Raw genomic sequence first — 18721 nt, forward strand, 5'->3', positions numbered from 1 at the left:
CGCAATCCTCGAGCGCATTCACTGAGAATGTTACATCTACGTAGGTATAGGTATACATACACGTGGGTGGTGCAGCGGCCGATCTGGAGAGGTGCGATCTATATATAATCTGACTTAAGCCGCCCTGCAGCCTACGTGTAAAACCACACACTCACACACACATTTGTGCATCCTCTGCAATACGCCGCTCGGTGCTCGTTTATTGGCGCTAAATTTGAATTTCCTCCGGACTGATTCCCGTCCAGCTATAACTAGTCTCACTGTTAATTCCACTGATGATTTCAATTCCAGTAGCTCTGATCTTCTTCGCCTGCGTAAATCTCTTGTGTATAATTTATAAATTTATGTATGTTATCGCGTTAAGAAATGGGTACGTGTTTATCGGTCTGGAATTCGGTTATACTATACTATTGGCTAGACTCTCAGCTGCAATCTTTAACCTACTGCACCGAATACCGCGATTTCATTCCATCGTTGCCAGCTTCGAATTGAAGGGTCGTTGAACTGGGTATCTCTGCCAAATGATCGGATACACTAAATTGTAACAATAAATCGTTATTGCAAATAAAGTGGAAAAAATGGTAATTAACAATAGCAAAAGTGTTCGATGTTTGGAGTTTTTTTTTATTTTTTTTTTAATTAAGAAGGGTAAAAACAACGACAATACGATAAAAAAAATTTCATCAGTCGTCACTCTGGTTGAGTTTAAACTCGAGCAAGTGTCTTGACTCTTGTACACGAGTTTGGCGGTATATTATTATACCCACCTACCTATATAGTATACCTACGTTCTGTATATCTGCGAGTGTGTGTCGCGTGCAAAAGTATGATAATCAAGCCTCGCACGACCGCGTCGCTGTTTCTATCTATTCCGCACGTCAAAACTGCACACGAAGTGTATGTATAGGTAGGTACAGCGATAACCGGTGGTCGAGGTGCCCTCCGGTTACGTAAGTACTTGATAACATATGTATACCGCGACACACTTATACGAGGTGATTCATTCTAGGGCCACCCTCTCCTCCTTCTTTTTTTCTACCCCAGGTGCTGCGCCACGTGTGTGTGTGTGTTTGAGTGAGTGAGTAGACTAGTATAGAGAGAAACGAAGTATCTGTAGTGCATTATTGATGGTAAACAAACAGATTGCTTTCCGTTTTTCTCTACGGATTATTTGCTGTTGATGCTGATCGATTTTCGCTACAATATTCATGCTAATATTGACATCTTTTGCGGTTTAATAAACCGATATGGCGAGTGTGTGTATCGGATCTGTACGGCTGAACCGAATCTTCTTGTGAATAGGGGCTAATTGACTAACTCTATAATTGGCTTGCCGACTAATTCGTTGATTGCCGTTAATCGCAATTGGCAATTAACATTCCCCGCGTTCTCAAAGGCGTGAATAACAAACACAGCTGCTCATGCTTGCATTGCGTATACGCTAAACCTATACGCTGCAGCCTCTTTCGGGGTCTTTTATTGGTACAATCCACACCGCTTACTCCGTTTCTGTAATGACTTGGGGTCAATCGAGCATGATTTAAGCCTGCGATAATTATAAAAAATCATAAAAAAAACTACAGGAATATTTAGACATCGCTTTTTTTATCTTAGAAGTTCGGCTTGTTATTTTTTTAGTGCTGATTTTCGTGTCAATTAAGATTCAAAATGTTGGGAAAAATTTTTACTTCGAACGATCGGTAAGCAAAAAATTAGGCCATTTTGAAGTTAGTAACGTTATCGTAAAGATTCATGCTAAGGAAAAAATCGTTACTTCGCGATTTTGTGACTGTTTGAAATTCGGTCAACCGTATAAAAAATCATATATACTCATATTTTGCAATTCTAGATCCTTGAAAAAATTATAGCGAAAATATAAAAATATTAGTTTTGTCTTATCAAAGTTTTTATACAATAACGTTACCAACTTCAACCTCGTGTAAAATTAAACTTGAATATTTAATTGTGCCAATTCAAATCTCCTCGGTCTAACAAAATGTTGAGTTCGAATATTTAAATTAACTATAAACATATCTTGAATTGACAGAAATAAATATTCATTTCGCCACCGGGGAGAGCATATTCAGTCAATCCAACGACTCTTTTCTCTTAATGTTACTATTGCAATTCTGAAACTATCGCTCCTAGCGCAAAAAGTGCTAAAATTATGATCCCTGATGATCGAGTCATAATCTCTTTCCCATTAGGTGCCAAAACCATCGCGATTGATCGTGGCTTCCGGCGATATTACATAAAATAAGGAAATAAGAAATGTGCCACTGTGTCAGGTGCAGTAATCGCCATAGCGTGACTTGGATTCGGGCAAATTTCAGTGCAAGGGTTCCCTAACAACATGGCAGACGCTCCAATGACGAAGCGCGAAAAACGAGCGAGACTTTGAGACTCCAGCAACCCTCATCCCCTTATAGCTTCTTCGTCTTCCCAACTGTGCCACGATAACACGACGATACTTGGAGGATATCTCTGTGTGTGTGCGTGTGTGTGTTTGCATCGCAGGGTGCACCATTCACGGAGAAGGAGGAGGAGGGCGAGAGAGAGAGAGAGAGAGAGAGAGAGCGAAGGTTGAAAGAGGGGCGGGTAAACTACCCTTCGCGGAAAATCGATGCGGCGCAGCCGCAGAATTCACCAAACTCGACGTCCTTCGTCTGCAATAGTCTCTGCCACCGACTGTGTTTCGCTTCTCCTGGATATCGTCCTTGTTAGGAAAACGATCTTCCTGTCTACACTCAGCAAGAGCTCGGGAATCGAAATACCCTACGATTTCGAAATACGATGAAAATAAAAAACTTTTAGACGAATTTTATATCAGGCTGACGTTTTTTGACGTTATGTATATTGTAATGACGCATCCTTTGATGAAGAGTCGTTTTTTTCTAACTTTAGAATAACACTCGAAATCTGTCAAGTCGTTAATACAACAGGTTTTGTAATTTCAACGTCTTCGGATATTCTAATGGTACAGAATAATAATTTTTCTTTCAACGTTTCCATACGTTAACGTTATTAACTTCAGCATCTTAATTTTTTTCCTAATAAAAAAAAAAAATGCACAGATTAAAATGCTTCGAAATTGGGACCAAATGAACACCGATCTTCTCCATATGATCATGACATTTATATTCATTACTATATATATGAGCTGAGGTTTTTTTTTCAGATCATAAACTTTCCGAGTGTGCAACTTTATTTGCTTTCCTTTTCTTTTTTTTCTTTTTCTTTTTCTTTTCTTTCTTTCTTCGTTACCCACGTTACGCCCGCACCTTCTGAACAAACGGCATGAGAAATGCCAACCGGGAATTCAGCGCGTCGCTTCGGGTTCTATGCGATGCTTTTTACCGGCTTCGCAAATGTCAAGGCGAATATACGTATACGTCAGTTTAGGAGCGCATATCGTCCGAAGATTGCTTCCACCGTCATACAGAATTATTATTGTTATTATTATTACAATGCAACGGCATCCCCTTCTTCAACAGAGTTAAGTTCGTCAAGAATGATTTTCATCCAATATTTAGTCACTTATTTTCAAAAAGAAAAGTGTATTCAGAAATTGATAATCAAATCAATTTTCTTCTTCAGGTAATTCATCTGCTTTTTCCCCTCTTCTCGAGCACGGCTAACACCTCTGCAAAAATTTTGCAGTTATCTCGCGACACCACCGATGTCGAGGGTTTAGGGCTGGATATAAGGCACGCCATTGCAGACTGCACAGTGGATGTTATGTTGGGGTGCTCGAGACACGCGCTTTTCCCCGTTTTCATTCTCTCCTCGACGTCGGCGCTTTCTCCTCTTCGTTAACGACTAGGAGGGGAATGATCGGATTCCCAAGGGTGATGGGGGATCCTGCAGCAAGCAGCAACTCTGCTCTTTGCCGAATTCAACCTGAATTGCACCCTCGGTATCTATGCCTGCCATATTCGCGCGGCGCAATTCATGCTATGAATATTCGCTCCTCTATCTTAGATTACTGTTTTGTTTACTTGACACTCAACACCCGTCTCGAAACCATTTTCAGGACTGTAATCTTGCTGTATGGTAAAAGGTTAATCCAGACATGAAAATGTGAAGATAAAGCTAGCAGGTAGAGTTTGCAGTCAAACGTGTTGAACTTTTTGGAAATAGAAAAATCCGGTTTATTGGAACTTCAAGGTACTTCAACTATTTAGAAGTAGAGAATTTTTCACCTCAAGACTGCATATCATTTCAAAGAGTTTTGGCTTTTCAAAATATTGAACACGCTTTTCTCGTTATATAATTTACTAACTGAATTTCAGACAATCCTAACGCTGCGTTACGTGCATCGTTAAAGTAACGTTACCAACTTCAACCTCATTAAAAGTCATCGCTAAAATTTCTTGATAACAATTTTTCTCTCTCCCGAAGTATCGTTACGTTAACGTTACTGACTTCAGCCTCATGGAAATTCGACTGTCGCATGATCATGACACTGCATCTCTGTGGCGAGTCGTTAACTGCAATACCTTGTGAAGAACCACCATCAACCCACGTCTTACTATCAATGTCAAACATACAAGTTTACTGACAACAATTAACGACTCGAATGCTGCTCTTAACGTGGCTCTTTAGTTTCATGGATGTATGTAAATGTGCACCAGCAGCACCATCCAGTCAATAAACTTATTCATACCTGTAGATATGAATGCGTAACAGAGGAACGAGTTCCTGATCAAACAAACGACAACAAAAGACCGGAAGAAGGCGAGAGGGAGCGAGAGATCGATTTATCAAGACTATTAAATCGCGTGATGCATGCACCCATTGGCGGTACGTTAAACGACTAATAATTTATACACTTTGTACACAACGACGATACTTTATAGCATCCTCGTAAGCTATTCCGTTGGTTACACCTTCAGCTTTGAAAAAGTTGCCTTTTTTAATCGTCGAATCTTAACATCATTCGTGGAATGATTAAGCTTCGAGTCTAGATTCCAAGACCGGAAATCGACTCCAAATTATAAACAGATCAGGAAGAGATGAAGCAGCTCGGTGATCGTTGACGCGAGAAATACGTCCGCAAGGTGCGATTCGACATGCCACTGTGATGCTGGAGTGTATAAGAATAACATTATGACAAAAAAGGAAGACTCTCTGCACAACCACGACTTATGGCGAAACGCCTCATCGCTGGTCGAGGTTTCCATGTGACTAATCGATTCGAACTAACGATAAGCTCGCGGAATCGAGTTTGCCCGTGAACTTGACCATGACAAATGAACCGCTTGCTGTTGTAGTCTTTTTGTGCACTGAGGAGTGAAGAAACTTTGCATTATGGGTTGAGTATATACCTGACCTGCGATGATTCAATCCTGCGTTTTCCGTTCCACATATTCTCATCAATTTGTCATTGGAAATGGATGGTTACAGTCATTCAAGTCACGAAGTCACTAGTTTCTGCACTTTTTTTTTCTATATACCTCATGGAGTCTCATCTTCCAAACGAACCGAACTGCACTTTGGCGGTGCAGCAGACGGGGACGCCGATAACCGGCAGTCGGCTTTCCGACCCCGTGCATGTCGTAATGGGATTCAGTTTCACGGTTCCATGATCCCGATTAAAGCGTCGTCGGCTGGTTTGTCGCTCTACCCGTTTCAATTTGACGTTCACAAAGGCAGGCGTGGCTCGTTCGGTATACGCTATACCCTATTCTACGTCTAGGTACTGCAGATATGGATCACGGGCAGCCATAGCCGTGAATTTTCGTCAGGTTTTGAGACCAGGAATTGATTGATTTTAATCAAGTATCTTTCGTATTGGAGAACATCGAAGTCTTGACGTATGTACGTCACGTCATTTTTTCGTTAACGTTTCAACCCAACCAAGGACCCCCACCTCAAAATTTGTTTCCCACAGTAGTCCATGAAGAAATTACAACGACAAGCCTACAATTCCTTCATCTACCATTCCAATATCCATTACTCCACTATCTCACGCGCATTGCACTTTACTTCAAAGCAATCTTGCGAAACTTTTGGTTTTGTTATGAGTGCAGTTTACTCTGAATAAATAACCAAGCAACAAAACCTAAACCATGTATCATCCTGTTTCGATAATTTTCCTGCGTATAGCTTATTGCTGACGTCAGTGTATCGGCTAGCAGACTAAAATACTCTTCAGCGAAGATATCGACGGGGTGGAGTGAAATTGCCCGAGATGAGACCGTCGCTCGGTATACATATATATTCGGTAGCGTCCTGGCGCACCCTGCGGCACACCCCTCGACGCGCCCCTCGTGTTTCATCGCTTCACCCCTCGGCACAGGAGTCGGGAATCACCCTTGCGGTCGTATTTAGTAGCATCCCGGGATGAGGATTTAGAAGAAGAAAATGAGAAAGTGACAGATGAATGGGAAAAGCAATTCAGAGATCCCTCGTAATAGACACGTTATGTCTAACTATAATCATCCTATTCGTGTCCAGCGACTTCGGTATGGTCGCACTGAGTATGGAGTTTCCATGACCATGAGAAAAGTAGAAAAACACATAAAATAACTCTTTAGACTGCTAAAGTTCAAAATAATCGTATAATATCTAGCTTTTCGGTACATCAAACGCGTTTTTCTCTCTTACATTAAAGACCTGCAAGCTGCCACCGCTGGGACCTCAAATCTGCATTGTCACTTGCTGTTGGGGATAAGGTCTAGCTGTTGAGTACCTAACTGTATAACTCGTTGAGGAAATTTTTAAACTCTTTCATCTTGTTGGGCTTCGTTTCGATTATCCAGTTACCATACTGTAAGCAAGAAGCAGCAGCAGCAGTTAGACGTTGGTGTGGATGCCTCTTATATCCTACACCCAGGTAAGTATACGTGTAACGATCATTCCAAGCAATCAGGAGTAACCGGCTCGCGTCTCCCGTCGGCACTTCAATTACGATACGAAAATAGATCAACGACCATATATACGTACAAGCAAGCAAGTTACGAAGACGAATGTACGAATGGTTAATAGCTCGCAGAAGTATAATATTATACCTATATGCATGTGCAATGCTCCAATCTGTTTTCAGAGTTAAACACGCGAGTTGTTGCTACGCTGATGCACACAGAGGTATGCAGAATCAGTTTTGCGCCAAGTATGCTGTGTGCTGCAGGAACAGAGAAATTTGCAGTAGGAGTTGAGAAAGACTAGAGAGGTGAATAACGCGCACGAAACAATTTGCATATATTAATTTGAACGGTTATGTAATAAAAATTCGCACTATGGCCACATCGTTTATCATTAATTTGTAATTCATGGTATCCACGACTATCGTCCGCGTCTGGTACCAACAATTATTGTTAATATAAGTTATTTCCTCGTTGCCATTACACACAAACATATATTTCTATAGATCGGAATAGAGGAGAAAATATTTATTTTTAAATATGGCAGTTGTGAGTTGGTCTCCGGTTGTGAAATGTTGATGATGATGATGATGGTGATGATTGTTATCGTTGTCATTGATGCTGCTCCCGGACCGTGGTAGGTTGATATGGAGTTTATTAAACTCCACTCGTGACAGTAGCACCTCACGTTGGGAACCCAAACAAAGAATGCGAGAAAGAGGATCGACAACGACGCCGCGGTGCGGCGATGATCCTCGTCTAGTCGTCGCCTCGACGGTCTCTGCAGCAAGCAGGCAGGCGCTAATTCTGTTGGATGGAACAGCGTGATGGACGGGCACGTGACTTCCGTTCACCCGTCAATATACGACGACTACGTGTTATTATTAATACTACCACATAACCGTGTCTTGCTACGCTGAAGGAGGAGGCACCATGCAGAGTGTTCGTGACATCTTTCTCTCTCATTCTCATTCTCATTCTCATTCTCATTCTATTCCCGAATGTCAATCCATCCACGTTGGCTAAACATGACCTAATTGAGACGTCCTGATCACCGACAACTCGCCACTGAGCACCAAACCCGGAATATATAACCCGACGAAACTGACCCCGGAAGTATATACCGTATTTCAACAGTTACGATACTACGACGACGACGACGCGTGCCGGAAGTGCCGACGCGAGCGTATTGCGATACTACTTAACACCGAGCAGTCGTGAACTTACACTTTATGTATGTATGTATCTATATGTATACACACACTTCGTCACACTGTTAACGAGGTGCGTTGATATCAATTTGACTCTATCAACCGCGGTCGTAATTCAGAAATCGTTTGAAACGACGACAGGTCGAATTGATAAAGTTATTGTAACGATTTACGTTTCGGAAAAAACAAATGTAGGTTCGAAATTTTTTAATGCCTGACGAAGGTGTGAATTATAAGGATGACGAATATGTTTATATTTCGAAAACTCGATTACCTGAATTACTATAAAATTGCTTTTCGTTCGTTAACGTTACGATCTTCAATCTCTTAGATCTAAGCAATCGAACACGAATCAGCTACTGTAGTCGTAATCGATTTGAAGATTTCTCAATTTATGATTAGATGTAATTATTTCAGCCATACTTAACAAAGGAAACTAACAATAAAATTTTACATGATATGACAGAAATGATGCTGATGCTGCTGCACTTGAGCTTGAAAGCTGAGAGCATTGTCATGAATACATTCGCAACGCAAAATTATTTTAGTCTCTTTTTTGTACTCGAGTGAGTGTGTGTGTATGTGTGTTTTCACGCTTTGTTATACACACTACTTACGTGAATAAAAAAAGCAAGTATGCGAAAGAACGAAAGTTCACGTTCCACGACTTATACATTCTTCTACAGTATGAAACACACGTTTTGCATTTGTGAACCCCATCAAAATACACATCCACGGTAGTTCGTGTGTGATGGCATCTATTCAAGTTCAGTAGCTAACCGGCTCCGAATCACTATATCGTACTGGCAGGCAGGCAGGCAGGCTCACTTTTACACGATGTATAACTTGTTCGTGTCGCATTATTTATTATTATAACAGAAACGTGTTTACACTTTACATACCATTTTTACCAACCCTCTAATCATATCCTCGCTCTTATTTTACTCCTGCGATGATAGGATTCAAATCGCGCGGGCAGTGTAACGATATATATACGATTATTACAGTAATTTTTATATTTTTTCAATCTTATAAATAGACTTGAGCACCACTGCTTGCTCGCAGTTGGCTGGTGTCGTGTGACGTAATCGAAAAGTTTTAACGAAGTTACATTCAATTTTACATGTCTAAATGCATACATTTTTTTTTCCTTCGAACAAAGATCGTTAAGTCAGACACGTGACGTTGATCCATTGGAATGTCTAAGATTATTATTCCAAAAATAAATTACATCGTAACTGTAAATAGCAGTTGTATTTTTTTTTTCATCTTCTTCTTCTTTTCTTTTTATTTTGTTTTATCTTCAATCCAATTACCTGCGCGGTTATGCCAGATAAATATAAACACACGTCGATTCTAACGTAGCTGAAAACTGTTTCTTAAATATAAGTCTAAATATACCTATATTATGTATAATAATATGTGCAATACAGCAAATGGATTAGAAATTATAAATGCACGGTTATCTGTAACAATGCGTTGTTTTTCCCACAGGAAGAGAAGAGTAGGTATAATTTTCTTGTACGTACAGTTGTTATTCAGGGTAAGAAGCGAACGGTAAAAGTCTACAAGACTTATACCCGTAGCTATTCCTCATCCTCGAACACGAAGAACTCGACTCCATTTGTGTGTTCCTGCATACAACAACCTGCGCGTGAGTCATGAATGTAGTAAAAAACCGGGAGTCCGCAAAGTATTCGATTCGCTTCTTATTTACATACTGTTCAGGAAACAAACAACACGGCTTTAATGCATGCAGGGTGTATTCGTGTATATATGTATCCAGTGGTTCTGAAAATGTCTCCATGAAGTTTTCTTGGACTTCAAAAATCCTGGAAACTATTGTTGAATTTTTCTTTACTCTCGGAAAAATTCCTTTTCTAATGTCCTGAGATTTGTACGTGAATTTCTTACGGATTTTCTTACTGGACATGGATAGGGGGAGGGAGAAGGACTGCGATCCTCGGCATCGCGTGACGGAGCACAACTTGATGGGCATGTTCAAACCTCTCAGATTTTAACGTGCCTGTTCTCGATGAAATCTTATAAAACGAAAATCAACGCGACCAGCGACCAACGCTGATTCATCCGGCACGTGACTCCGCGCTTGCGGATACGCCGGTTTATATAGTCAAACTGTGTATACCTTTATACCTGTCCTATCCTACCGTCGTCACCTTACTTACACTTCTATTCGACTCCCGTCGGTCCTTGGTGCTCGGTACCATCCATCCATCCATCCATCCATCCATTTCTACCTGAAGCCAGTCGCTCTTCGCGGTCTCGCAGAGACGCAATCGCTTCAAACTTCTCCGTGTCGGCGTTGTTGTTGTTAAGACTCGGTTGATGAGGATTGAACTGCACGATGGTTACCAGTAATGTGGGTTTACAGTTTTTATAGTTTGTGACGAAAACGGGATTCTGGTGGGGATGTTTATTTAATCTTGCGATCACGTGGTGGATACAAACATCGTGGTTGTGGTTTTCATCGAATTTCGAAACAGACTGTGAAGCAAAAGTATTTAAAATGAAGAAAGAAGTGCCATTGCAATTGGCACCCTGAACTTGATGTGTCATCGTTTTACTATGCGGCGCAAATTTTCTCTTTACCCTTGCCAGAGAAATCTTGTAATATAACAGCTGACTGCAAAGAACACTTTATACACTTGGAGGTATGCTTGGTGTAGATTCTTTTGTACGATCTCTGTTGCTTTTTTTAGATTTACTTCAAAGCCCGAGAGGAATGACATTAACTTTTTAACAATCCAGTATCACAAGGATAGTTTTGAATTTGAAAATAGAACACAAGTCTCTTTGGGTATATCCATCCATAATCATCAACTTTGCTCGTTTATACACTATTTTTCTCCGCACTGTCGTCGATGATAATTATTACACGGTCAATAAAACCAAAACTTACACGTTTAGATACGTGCGTGTATGTTTTTAAAGTGTGATTACTATTGGTGCCTGTCCGTATAAAGTGTCTCGTTACGTTCCCCCGTTCGTACTTTATTACGTTATAATGTATACCTATATATTTATATACACATCTATAATACAGTGTTTATGTGGTAGACACGTTGTTACGTTACTGCCGATGCAGCGTGTCAACCCCACGAAGCGTTCGCCAACTATCAAGTTCCATTCAGGTTTTACCAACCGACGATGAAATCTGGGTCTTGCAGTAAAGGCATCACGCATCCGTTGACCATGCACGCAGCAACTATCTACGATGTTGATTATTTATCCATTATCTGTAATGCAGTATCGATCACATACTTCTATCATGATTTCAGATCCGACGACCATCCACCGAGCACTCGATCAAAAGCATTCAAGATGTTGTCGTACATGTTGCCAGCGGATGAAAAGCCACCACCGTCATCGCCGATGGAAAACCGCAATGGAAACCTGGGCCAGATGTCCACGAGGAGTTACCAGATCAATGACCTTCAATCCGGGGGCCCCGGATCCCCGAAAATGACTTTAAACGCTCGGACAATAAGCGCGCTTCAGTCGACGTTGGCCTCGCGGGGGGGCGGAGATCAGATCGAAGAACTCGACGAGGGGGACGAGGATATCGCCGACGATCAGATCAAGGCCTACCGTGGTATAAATGGCCGAAAAGAGTCTCTCGAAAGCCCGAAACACTCTGCAATCGGTGATGCAACCGGCAATACGACCCGGAAATCCTCGGCTCTGCACTCATCTGGACCCGGAAGGGCCGTCGTTAAAGATGACAGTCTTTACAGCATTGGGAGCGATGCCAGTACCGTTGGCAGCGAGAAGAAGCACAAGCTGTTCAATGGCGCCAAGCACACCAGTCTCAAGAGGTTAGTAATTTGGTCATCCTCATCGCGTACTTTAACATCGTATCCTGTATGACCTCTTATTTTTTTAACGTGGGAAAGGATCTCGTAGAATACTTATGGAAATTGCCTCCCGGTTGTACTCTTGATCCGAAAAGATCTCATCTCATTATTGATTTTTGGGACTTGTGTCGACGAGAACTTTTTGGATCGGGAGGATATGAACTGTAATATATTGAAATCCAGCCAATTCAACCGAAAGCCAATTTCCATAAGAATTCTGCGAAGTTCTTTGCTCATAAACACTATTTATCCATCCACCAGGCGTTGCACTCGAACAAACGGCAGTTTGATGTCACACTAAATTTTCTCTCATAGTCAGTCAGTTAGCTATTTGAAATTTGTTACAATATCTATAGAAGCCGAGACGTGTCCTCGGGTCGATATTACGAATATATTCGTATCGAGAAACTGGATATAATAGGATGATATGAACGCGAAATAGGATTTGCTGGTTGTTGAGCTCTGAAATATACTATTTCAAGTCTGAACACTGTAGTAGTTGGTTTTGTTTTACTTTGCTTTCGTTATTCTTCATAATTTACATTTTACAAGGTCTGTTGTATGTACATACGTGCATTCGTGATCGAAACGTGTAAAAAATATGCTATTATTACGTCTAAAAAAAAAAAAAAAAAAAAACCAAAAAACTGGAGGTAAACAAGAGAAAAATTTGGCTACTTCCTTGCAGGCTATAGAACGGGTAAAAAAAATATGTAGCGTGTGAAGTTAGGCACATCAACAAAGCGTGACGTCATCGTCACGGGTGAAAGGAAGAAAGAAGAAACGGTTTAGCTCGACTTTGATGAACCGGTACACACTCATATAATGCATATGAAATGTATACAGAAAAGTAGGAGAAAAAGATTTTATCAGGGTACATAATTTAACCCAAGTTTCTCAAGATATTATACGACTTTCGGAGTCCTTAACGCGTGACATTTTTACCAAGACTGAAACCTCATCTCCGTATGGTTGTAGGTACAACACATTTCGTACAGTTGGTCCGTATTTATATATACATATATACACATTTACGGTAGACTAAACATGACGTGATCGTTGCCCAATTTTATGCGAGGTTTAAACGACGAAGAAAAAAACAGTAAGAAATAAGAAGTGGAAAAACAAAGTTCAGCAGGGGACCGTCGAAAAAGAAGGGCCCAAATACACACGTGGCGTCACTCAAGCGTGTTTGATTCGCACCTGAAATTCTTATTTCGAATTAGTTGGAATTGGTACACATGTGTTCAACAGCGTGAATGAATCCTTTTGGTGTCTTTTCTAACCTGACACCTACGCGTGTTGGACAAGTTTAGAAGGCAAGTGATTAGAAACAGGCTTACAGAGTCAACAATCACACATTGTTCAACATGTGTTGGCTTCCGGGTAGTCAAATATTCCGGGTAATTAAACTGTCTAACGATCATGTTAAATACTAACCAGAAATCCAAAGTCGTCAACGAAGTCTAATCCTGCACTAGTTCTTCAAAAGCATCTCATTAGTCAATCATTCGTCTTCCAACCCCCGAGCGATGTGATATCGACGAAGCAGTTGGAACCAGAATGAGAACCATACGAGATCGGATTTCCAATCTTATTTGTAACTTGATACGACGCAGTCAAAGTTTGATTACACGCTAGACTTACCTGCCCACCTTTGGATGATACGTCTCTCATCGATACGGGAATAGTTCTGTTGTAAGAATATCACCATGGGAAATGATGGGCTTCGTGGTATTTCATCGTGGAATTAATTACAAAGACGGAGTTGTACTGGAAAAAACAATCTACATTTTTCTATATGAATCGAATCAGCAAGACGTGTTGCAATAAAATTCAAAGCTTTTTCCTGCTTGTGTTTCAATCACAATTCACATGTACCTAAAATCAATCTACAAACCAGTTTACAGCTTTAGTACCTGAGTAGTCGATTAGCCCATCGAACCAGCGGTTATCCAGTTCACTCCGTCTCTATGCCCCAGCCGAAATCCGGTCCGTCTTGCGGTTATATCGCGAAGAAAAGAGATGAAGACAAGCTTGCTTGCCTCTCTGTGTCAGCATTACTCGTGGTAACGAGTTGCACACACGTACGTAATCGCTATGCCCGATTGGCTAGTTTCTCAAATCTACACTGCGGAAAGGGAACATTATAGTATACGTATATCTACTTGCCACGTAGCATCAGGAGAGAGAAGGATTCAATCTGGACCCAGTTATCGTTTCTTCTTCTCTCTCCCAACAACTCGGTCTTCGGCGAGCCAGTGTTCATCAGCGTCAATCATACTTTGCGGCAAATTTTTTGGTGAGTGAATATATTGTTGTTTTTTTTGTTGTTTTTTTTGTTTTTTTTACATTCATTAAAGGTTATCTTCTTCATTTATTTCGTCAAGTTTTGGTGCATAGTGTGACTTGATCGTAACGCATCTCATCGTTACTTCCAAGAACATCCTTCCAGTGCATCGGAACCAAACTTCGAACGGTTCACGGTGTTTATCAATTCCGTTTCAAGATTGTGTACACTAAGTTTGTAAAAACTGTGCACGAGGACTGGTCGATCCTTCTCCCCTCTCCTTTATGGATAGGCCAAACGTGCCGTGTGTTTCTGAATAGTTTCGAGAATAAGTTTAACCGAGTGAAGCTAAACGCTCGGTTTACGTGCAACGCATAGCCTCAGTATTCTCTTATACACATACACGCCATAATGTATACAATATATATCCTATGTATACTGCGTTGCGTAACAGAGGTAGTTGTTATACCCGCAAGCTATGTGCATTTCACGGTCTTCTTCTCTTGCACCTACTTTACAGTATTCCAAGCGAGGTATGTGTGTCTATCCGTTACAACCCTGCACACTCATCTAGCATACCGCACAGGCTAATTCTGGTCTGGATACTTATTTTGTTTTCTTTCTTTCTTTCTTTTTTTTTTTTCTTTTTTTTTCATTGCGTTACCAACTTGTACTCGCATTTTTCTTTTATCTCTCTTGACGACCATTAAAAATTCTCTCGGTAATTATACTTTGCTCGTTTAGCTACGCCAATTTTGTTCTTAGAGATCGGTATACCTGTATTATACACTGTGCTTGAATAGGTGCAGGAATAGTAACACGAAGTACGAGGTCACTTTGATTCTCCCTTTTTGCAAATTCTCTTACCACTATACTTGTACCATCCTCAGGGTGTATAATTAGTCACGTGCCAATGGCACACGCAGACGTTATACAGTGTGTTACACAGGTATCGTATAACCTGAGCTAGGCTGGTTGGTTGGTTGGTTGGTTGGTTGGTTGGTACAGCTTAACGGGTGTTCCATAAATATGCATAAATTGGATTTCGTCTTGGACGATTCTAAGCACTTCCAAGTCATATGTGCAATGTGCTAGATGTTTGCATGTGTATTGGAGTGTGGATGCAGTCTATCGCTGCGATATTCACGCTGCTGCCACTACACTAATACCAACCATCGTGCAGTCGGGTCAGGGGCAAACCTGTGGACGAACGTCTCACCTTACATTATACACCTACCCTATGCAGCCTTCAACACGACGAGAACCACTTTGGCGTAACTCGATATCATTTCAAGTGTTAGTGAGGAGACGAAAATTTTTTCCTTGCGTTAAATTGAACCGATTTTCCTTAGGCTTCTTTTATAACTGATTAGAACTTTGGGGGTTTAAAAAAAATACATACATAATTTGAAAAGTAACTTTAGAATAATTTCTTTAATTGAAGCACTTGAGAAACTATTTTGAAAGTTTTATAGAATGATTTTACCGTATGGATCTTATTGATGGATATGGATTAACTTAGATATTTTTATCGACAAAAATAACGTCCACACTCCGTTCTCTCTCTCATTCAGAAAAAAAATACATTGGAAATGAACTCGTCCAGAGGGTCCATCAGTTACGTCAGACATGCGGTACGAGGGTGTCCATAAAGCTTCTCGCGATGATCGCGTCTCGTGGCCTCGAACTCCCACGCACCCCCTCCATCCACCACCACCACCACCACCACCACCACCACCACCACTACCACCATCGACTATATACTGTACGTAGTCATGTACAATACAATTCACATGCGCAGAGGCAGACACGTCGGGTAAAGGCATGTGCCACACTTGGACACGTTCATAAATTACAACCATGGATACACCGCGGTGTTTATAATGTCTTGACATGCAGAGACCCGTTGCATTAGTATACGTATATATCTATAAACGTGGACATTATCGGTGACCATTGATTCAATGACCCATACAACTCGCGACACAACCATTTGCCCATTATAAAACCTATATTATACCTGATACAGATGGTCTATATTGGTGGATGTGTTATAATATAATGTTAACGTTCGAAATCGTGGGTGGATGAGAAGCGAAAGGCTGAGATCGGCCGAACCTTTGACCTTTCAAGCGTCGGTATCGTTATCCATGTGGTGCACAGGTTCTTGCTTCAACCAGAACCAGAATCGTCGGTTCGGGTTTGGAGTCCGGCTGCACTACCTGCTCTTTCTCTCTCTCTCTCTTTTTCTCTCTACCTCTGCAATCGCGATATCTACCACCACCAACGCGACCTCATTGATTTACGACTCTCTCTCTCTCTCTCTCTCTCACATTACTGACAATGAGTCTTCGTCTAATAAATACACGTATGTACCTAGATGCCCATGTGGTTTGTGAAACACTGATGACCAACACTGGTCCAAGTTTTTACTCGGACCAAAATTCAATCCAATATTATCGTTGCTGACGACTGTAGACGTCGTCGCGACGAATCGATGGTATATCATCGACATCATTGAAAAACATGATCTATGCGCTTTTGGATGGTGCGGTTACGCATGCTTGGTTTTATATTTTAAATTCATTGTTCTATTCATATTCGTCAAGGTTTCAATTTGCTATATATACTATACTGTTTTTACATATGATTTGCATGCGTGAAAGCAGAGCTCGTATAGGTACCTGCGCGTATACTTATGACAAATGAGATGACCGTTGACTGTCGTAGAGTCAATTGAATAATTTATTTCACAATTATGTGATCGTTGACTTCTTACGCACAGTGGGACTATGGAAGAGGAACCCTCATGCGAAACATGTATCCGCATGTTGTAATTGACGCATTTATATTTAGTGTATCGTATACACACACTTACATGACGATACCGCAAAATGATGCGATCGGTCATCCCGGGAACCGAGCCAAATTTTAATGCGCGCGAAAGTTCGTTTCCTACACTTCTGTGACGTGCAGTTTCTAAATATCTCATACCTATATATATATATATATATATATATATATATATATATATATATATATATATATATATATATATATGTATGTATATTAGAGTGGCGCAAAAAAATCGACTTTTTTGTTTTTTGTCTTAGTCTCGGGTCACAAAATGTTAGTTTTTGATGTTTTAAGAGCCCACTTCAAAGGACATCTCAAAAAAAAATTTTAAGAGGTCGCTCGTAATTTAAAAAAATGTCAAAAGTCGTCAAAAAATTTAATTAAAAAAAATTATATTTTCAGTATTTTGTTTGATTTTTAATTCATGGCGCGGTGTATTGTTATAGATTCTTTCTTACTAAATTGAAGAAAAAAAATTTATGAAATTTTAATATGAATATTAAAAGGTCGATCGAAAAGATCTGAAGAAATGCACCAAAAAATTGAAAAAAAATTATGAGCGACCTTTCAAAATTCAAATTTTGAACTGAAACTTTCGGAAACTTATTTCTTTTTTTTGTCTATAAAATTATACCGTAACGAGAAAAAAAATAAAAAAAAAAAAAAAAATCGATATTTGACGATTTCTGACGTTTTAAAAAATGTGGAGTGACTTCTTAAAATTTTTTTTTCGAGCTGTCCTTTGGAGTGGGCTCTTAAAACATCAAAAACTAACATTTTGTCACACGAGGCTAAAAAAAAAAAAAAATAGTCGTTTTTTTTGCGCCACCCTAATGTATATAAATAATAAACGGGAAGCGGTATCTTATAGACGTTATAAGTTAACTATACGTTCGTGTCTCGTCTAATCCTAGCCAAATATGAAAATAGATACGCAATTTGTCGGAAAAAAAGATAAAAGTAAAATAATAAAGAAGGACTAGATCGATTCGCCGTAACACTAATAAATATCTCAGATCGATGGTGTAAGGAAATAAAGTAAAACAATGAACATGTAACACTTTAGTTAAACCAATCCGAAAACATATCCAAACTGGTGACGTCATATAAGCTTGATATTTTCTTTTCTTTCTTTAGTGTTTAAATTATTATTACTATTATTTTTACTACTTTTTTAATTATCCAGAAATAAATAAGTAACCTCAAGTAACTTGTTTACGTGATTTCTGTGACGTCATGTTGGACATTCCTTATTTTTATTTCCTTACGCCATACTCATATCGAAAAATATTAATCGACCCTGATCAATTGCTTATGTGGAAAAATTGGACAGAAAGAGAGTATAAAAGATTCGAGACGAAGCCTAGCTGACCTGGACACGATTTACTTCGAGGACGTGCCTGATTCAAGTTTGGTAAAATTGCTCGTCTATTTCGACGTCGGATGGTAAAACTGCGAACAATTCTGCAGAGCATCCCTCGCCAAAGAGACTCGCTTCTGCATGGCCGCTCGATACCCAGTTGTTGGTGCTGTTCGTCTCGGCGGCGGCGACCTCGACCTCGACCCCGACCTCCAACCCGAACGACCCGGACCTACCCTACAACGTCGTCGTCGTCGACGTCG

At 40.3% G+C, this 18721-nt stretch overlaps 1 protein-coding gene across 3 annotated transcripts in view; it reads left to right on the forward strand.

Annotated features, from left to right (window-relative positions):
- Window positions 1–18721, forward strand: part of LOC124404420 — a 46078-nt gene that overhangs the window by 2747 nt on the left and 24610 nt on the right. For 2 of the 3 annotated variants that reach the window (XM_046878526.1, XM_046878524.1), the window contains exon 2: window positions 11377–11913. In XM_046878526.1, the coding sequence (XP_046734482.1) occupies window positions 11420–11913 (494 nt within the window). In that variant the 5' untranslated portion in view covers window positions 11377–11419. Of the gene's footprint in view, window positions 1–10645; window positions 10750–11376; window positions 11914–18721 lie in introns of those variants that run through there. The other variant, XM_046878525.1, reaches the window with a different exon arrangement.

Source organism: Diprion similis, chromosome 3 (assembly GCF_021155765.1).
Source record: "Diprion similis isolate iyDipSimi1 chromosome 3, iyDipSimi1.1, whole genome shotgun sequence".
In the NCBI taxonomy this organism is placed as follows: Eukaryota; Metazoa; Arthropoda; class Insecta; order Hymenoptera; family Diprionidae; genus Diprion; species Diprion similis.